The 5,249-nt window shown below is 52.7% G+C and overlaps 3 protein-coding genes across 3 annotated transcripts; 2 read left to right on the top strand and 1 right to left on the bottom strand.

The window, feature by feature from the left end:
* Nucleotides 1–872: 872 nt before the first annotated feature.
* Nucleotides 873–1,429, top strand: FIBRA_08632 (uncharacterized protein; the record flags this gene model as incomplete). The annotated part of the gene is made up of 3 exons (XM_012330267.1): nt 873–1,128; nt 1,177–1,305; nt 1,353–1,429. The coding sequence occupies 3 exons, from the start codon at nt 873–875 to the stop codon at nt 1,427–1,429; spliced, it is 462 nt and encodes a 153-aa protein (XP_012185657.1).
* Nucleotides 1,430–1,465: 36 nt separating this feature from the next.
* FIBRA_08631 (uncharacterized protein) lies at nt 1,466–1,989 on the top strand (the record flags this gene model as incomplete). Its single annotated transcript, XM_012330266.1, has 3 exons — nt 1,466–1,495; nt 1,550–1,640; nt 1,691–1,989. 3 exons carry the CDS (start codon nt 1,466–1,468, stop codon nt 1,987–1,989), a joined length of 420 nt encoding a protein of 139 aa, XP_012185656.1.
* A 397-nt stretch (nt 1,990–2,386) lies between these two features.
* Nucleotides 2,387–3,449, bottom strand: FIBRA_08630 (uncharacterized protein; the record flags this gene model as incomplete). The annotated part of the gene is made up of 5 exons (XM_012330265.1): nt 2,387–2,616; nt 2,668–2,758; nt 2,818–2,954; nt 3,009–3,134; nt 3,191–3,449. The coding sequence occupies 5 exons, from the start codon at nt 3,447–3,449 to the stop codon at nt 2,387–2,389; spliced, it is 843 nt and encodes a 280-aa protein (XP_012185655.1).
* Nucleotides 3,450–5,249: the final 1,800 nt, after the last annotated feature.

The raw sequence follows: 5,249 nt of genomic DNA, 5'->3' as shown, positions 1-5,249 counted from the left end.
AGTCATATAGAACAAACGTTTCTGAGCCTAGAAGCAGCAGAGTCTTATCAGTGGTATAGTTAGTGCTGGTGCGTAGAGGGAGAGATGCGGCGTGTGCGACCTACGGGCAGTGGGGATGGCTAGGGCAACTACTGGCAAGAGGACAACGAGGTGAGGGAGAGGCGCATGGTGGGCGAGATTTGGGACGAGGAGGTAGAATCCAAGGGGATGCTGGGGACTGGGAGGATATTGGGCGGTTTATATATGTTGAGGGGCGCGTAAGCTGCAAAGACAAGAAGAGACGGTGCAGACGCAGGCATGGCAGCGGGTGGCGGATGTTGGCACTAATCCTCTCAATCTCATCCGCAATTGTGGAGACGCAACGGGAACCGCAACGCGCCCAACTTACCTTTTCGAGACAAGTGGAATTCCTCCCAACAAGATCAAGAGGAGCATCAAAAGCGATTCTTCGTATTTCAAATATTCGAGCAGCAATGGTGATGTGCGCGCAAGCCCTCCATGACATTCTTACAGCTGCAGATAATTGATGGACGCTCACGTCTTCGCCTAACGCAATGGAGGAGCACTCTACCTGTTGATGTGAGCGTTACGTTATGGCCAGCTTGATGCGCCCATCCTTAACTAACCCTCTCTCTCGCTTGTTTTACGCAGTCAGGCCGTTAGTTCCACGTTCGGCATTATACAGTCGTCCAGATTCCACAATCGTTTACCGGTGACTATTCCCTATTTTGAACGCTTGACTCTCACTAACCAGTTGTGCATGACCCTACGACTGTCCCCGCAACGCTCACTGGCTAGCGTGTGCGTGTGCGCATTTACTTTCGCCCTCACTCCAATCCTGCGATTAGTCCATCCAGCATCGTACTCCCATCATGTCTCCTCTATCTGCACAGTACTTGCCCGTTGCACAAGGTGACCCCCACGAATCCTCCAGGAAACCCTTAGCTCAGCTCATGGACATCGACGACAATGGTGTCTGCGCGTGCCACTGTCACTCCTCAGCGGGGTTCCGACTCTGGCTCCTCCACGCCTTCCTGCTCTTCCTCAATCTTACTGTTTTCGTCTCACTTCTCTTTTACTCCCACCTCCCAGAACGCACCAACTGGGATGACCTTCTGGATGCGCACTGTGCGTCCTCTTACATGCGTATACACCTCCGCTGACTCGCTTCTGCAGCTCCTGTGTACCCTGCCATTGAGTATAGCCTCGTCCGCTTCAACGGCACCATCGGCTTCTGCTCCCCCTACGTTGGCGTTGGCCCCAAAGTTGATGCCGCCTGGGCAGAGATCACCGACAACACCGGCTGTCCGTGCTCGCGTTTTTCGTGACTAACGTGTCTAACAGCCCCACAGCTCTCCCAATCCACATCCCTGACAAATTCCTGTATCGCCTCGGCCTCGATGACAACCACTGGCCATCCAACGTCTGATTCCTTCCTGATGACGGTGGGGGAAGCATGGGCGCTATGGACCTCTTTCACAACCTGCATTGCATTGTGAGTGTTTGCCACAGCTCATCTTTGTATGCTGCTAAATCCTCCTGCACATAGAACATGTTCCGCAAGTACTCCTACCTCGAGCATTACCCTGAGATTCAGGACATCATGTCCGCGCGCCCGCGCTTTTTCCGTGAGCACATGGGTGCGTCTTGCCCGCGCTCACGCTCTCTCCATCGCTGACCACGCCCGTAGACCACTGCCTCGAGATGCTCCGCCAGAATCTCATGTGCCACGCGGACATCGTGCTCATCACGTACGACTGGGTCGCCGGCATCCCCAAGCCTTTCCCCGACTTCAACACCTTCCACCAGTGTCGCAACTTTACAAAGATCCAGGAGTGGGAGCACACGAACCGTGTTCGTGTTCCTCTCGAGCGCATCCAGGCCACAAGGAAAGGTGGTGACGGCGAGCTCTCCATCGCCGACGTCGATCTCAGCGGCGTGCTGACTTTCGGTGGTATGGGGGTCTCCCAACCCAAACAATCGGACTGACCATTGTCGCTTCTGGAATCTCTCAGTGCTGCTGTATTTACATACTAGTGACTATCTGTAAATTTAAGCAGGTTTTGGGCTGTTTATATAGAATAGGCTTTCAATGTATAGATGAAATGAAAATGGTGTCGCGGATTGCCTCTTTTGTTTGGAGTTAGGAGGCACGTTGATTTCGAAACCCGCGTCTACGTAGGGCTAGGCTATTGAAGAATGGTAGAATAAAAGAGAGAAGAACGTAGCCGAGGGCGCAAAGTCTCGCAAGCGTCTCTCAGACTCTCGGTCACAATGACACAGTCAATTGGGCTATCCTATTCGCAACCAGGAACAGTATATGCTATTCCGCAATCCAGTTACGTTCTTGTACACAACTCGCACATGGGCCAATCAACCACTTCTCCTAAGGCTCCCCTTCCAAGTCCACATTATCCTCGAGACGCATGACACGTCTCTCGGGTATGTGTGCCTGGTGGTCGTACACCCAACGGAGGAGACGCGGAAAGTCACGACAGACATGTCGCGTGTTGAAGTCGGGGTATTGCGTGCTGTGCCCCACGACCCAGTCGTACGTGAGCAAGCCGGTGTCTGCGTGGCACATGAGCGTCTGGCGCAGCATCTCGATGCAGTGGTCTAGGCAGCCGCGTGAGGCCAGCAAGTGGGAATGAGATTCAGGTGGCGTACCGACATGTGTGCGGACGGTCTCCGGGCGGGCATCAAACATGGGAACGCGGCCGTCATAGTACTCGCGGTAGCTGTACATGCGCAGCGTGTTCTGGGGATGGGGTGTCAGTGGACTGTATGGGAGAGGACACGGATGGAGACAGGACACACAAGACAGTGGAGCTGGTGGGTAAACTTAACAGAGCCCATGTAGCCGCCACCGTCGGCGTCCTGGAAGCGTACAAGAGACGGGGTCACAGGCTTTCCAAGTTTGTCCAGGTCTTCCGGAGCAATACGGAGTACTCCCGCTTAAGGGCGCAATGGTGAGCCTCAGGGAAAAGAAAAGAGAGCATTGTACATACGTCTCATGGTGATGTAATCCCATGCAGCATCGATTGCAGGGCTCGGTGCACCACGGTATTCAGATGGGAAGCGGAAGGAGCCATTGAAATCCACTGAATGGTAAGCTACTGCTTCGAGGGCGGGTGCTAGTAAGGCAAGGTCAGCGGGAGTGTCGAGATGGGCTGTGGACGGGTGAACGGACAATATGTGGAGAGGCGTTTCGCACATTGTGCATCAGATGGGTGACGGGTGAGTTTGAGGATAGCTGCGAGAGCCACAATGGAGAACGCGGCGGTGATCGCAAGCCAAAGCCAGGAGCTGCACCGAGATGTGGAACAATGGCACCCGCACTTGCAGAGATCATTGTTGTCCACGTCCGCAGGTTGGACGATGAGCTTTTCGGCAGAGTCGTGCGGGTCGCTTTGGGTGATGCGTATGTACTTTGCATGCGGGAGAAACATGGTGGGCAGGTTCGAGAAAAAGTAAGCCAACTTCAAAATGGGATGGAGATGGGGGGGGCCTTGTTGGGGGGGCAGACGTTATTCAGTGAGCACTACGGAATACGCGGACTGTGGTTGTTAGAACTTATCTCATCTGCAAGACTTCGGCGCGGAGGATTTGGCTCTTTTCCGACTAGTACGCCTTGGGCGGGTTTTTTTTAATCTTGATGGACTGTACTGAGTAGCGGACGGGTTCAGATATCCAGATAGCTATGCTGTCTCCACCAGCTTTCGTAACCGACACCCCGAGCGTGCCCGGATCATGGGGATTCCTCCGATAGGTACTCCACGGTTTAGAATTTGTAGTGAAAGACTAGAAGGAGGTATTAGGTATTACCCAATAGTCTATTAGACCATAGTGCCTGTATCAAAGGACTCTTTAGTAAATATGATATCACAGGGATTACAGACGTGGCTAAAGACAAAACGAACCCATAAATGCGTGGTGTCGCGCCCTAGTCCAAGGCTGTGTACGGCAGAGACGTGGGCGTTGTACAGAAATGAGTGGTGCAAAATGTGTAGCCGAAGTTGGGCATGTCTGTTGTACCACATTGCTTCTGCATCCAGGCCAGCTTCCGGCGGCAATTTAGCACAGTTGATCACCAGATGTCGATCTCGGACTAGGTGCCGGATTTTGACAGAAATTCTGGCAGCAAACGATGACACCAAATCGTAATCCTAGCCAGCTAAGCGCTTCGCTCAGAGTACAAAACAGTACACTCCTCCGGCCCCCGCTCTTCTGGTGCGAGACTCTAGCTTGATGTAGACGTGTCTTCATCTGGAGACGAGACCAATGTGGATCAGGTGGACGCAGTTCATCAGTCCAAAAATCAATGCGTTGGTCTTTGGAAATACAACGAAGGTGCATGTGGCATTGGCATCACAGCAGCTTCGATGCCCCCGCATGAGGTGCTCAGATGACTTTCCTCCTCAAGTGGATGACTATATTTTTGATGTCATGACGATTCATGATATGTTCATCCATCTCAAAAGGAGATGGTTCTCTCAGCCATACCGGGCTTTGATCACGTCAATGTGTACCTTGCCGAGTGTAGTCAGCGTGCTGTGCTAGGACTGAGTAGGGAAGAGACACGGCTTACTGCGGCAGTCGCATTTGACTTTGATGGCGTAAATGCAGGCCTCGTCGTGACGCTCAGACTTAACCTTAATGGTGCTGGTGCACTCCTCGTCTGCAGTGCGGATCAGAACAGCAGTAAGAGGGCAGTGCTGAGGTTGAAACGTTGCAAGTTAGATGATCGCGACAGTTCTACTTGACTTTGATGGCATCAAAGTAGGGCTCCTCCCTCGTCTAAATGGCGCTACTCGCGGCGTACCCCTACTACGGTGCTGTACTTCACTTTGATCACATCAGAGTCTCATTTAAATAGGAGGATTGGAGTAGAGGAGCCAAGGGAGCAGGATGCACTCCGCTTGTCGTAACTGCTCATAACCACGTCAGAGTGAAGGCACGATGGTAATACTTGTCGATAGCGTTCGAGTATTGAGCCCTATTCGCGGCTGTAGTACCTGGCTTGAACCGCATTGGATTAGTCTTCGTCACGACAGTCATATTTTACCTTGACCGTGTTGCCGTCGCCGCGGCGGTCATCTTAGACCTTGAACCCATTCGTGTATGTATCCAATGCTAGTGAACGAGGCGCGTCAGCAAGGGAATGCAGGCAGAAGAGCAAGGGAACAAGGACGCACCGTGGTATGAAACGTTGATCGCGTCGATTTAATCTGTACAAGTGAGAGTGAATG

The sequence above is a fragment of the Fibroporia radiculosa genome (assembly GCF_000313525.1).
Source record: "Fibroporia radiculosa TFFH 294 genomic supercontigs, scaffold1293, whole genome shotgun sequence".
NCBI lineage: Eukaryota > Fungi > Basidiomycota > Agaricomycetes > Polyporales > Fibroporiaceae > Fibroporia > Fibroporia radiculosa.
The sequence above is the reverse complement of the archived record's forward strand: the minus strand, read 5'-3'. Positions and strand labels throughout refer to the sequence as shown.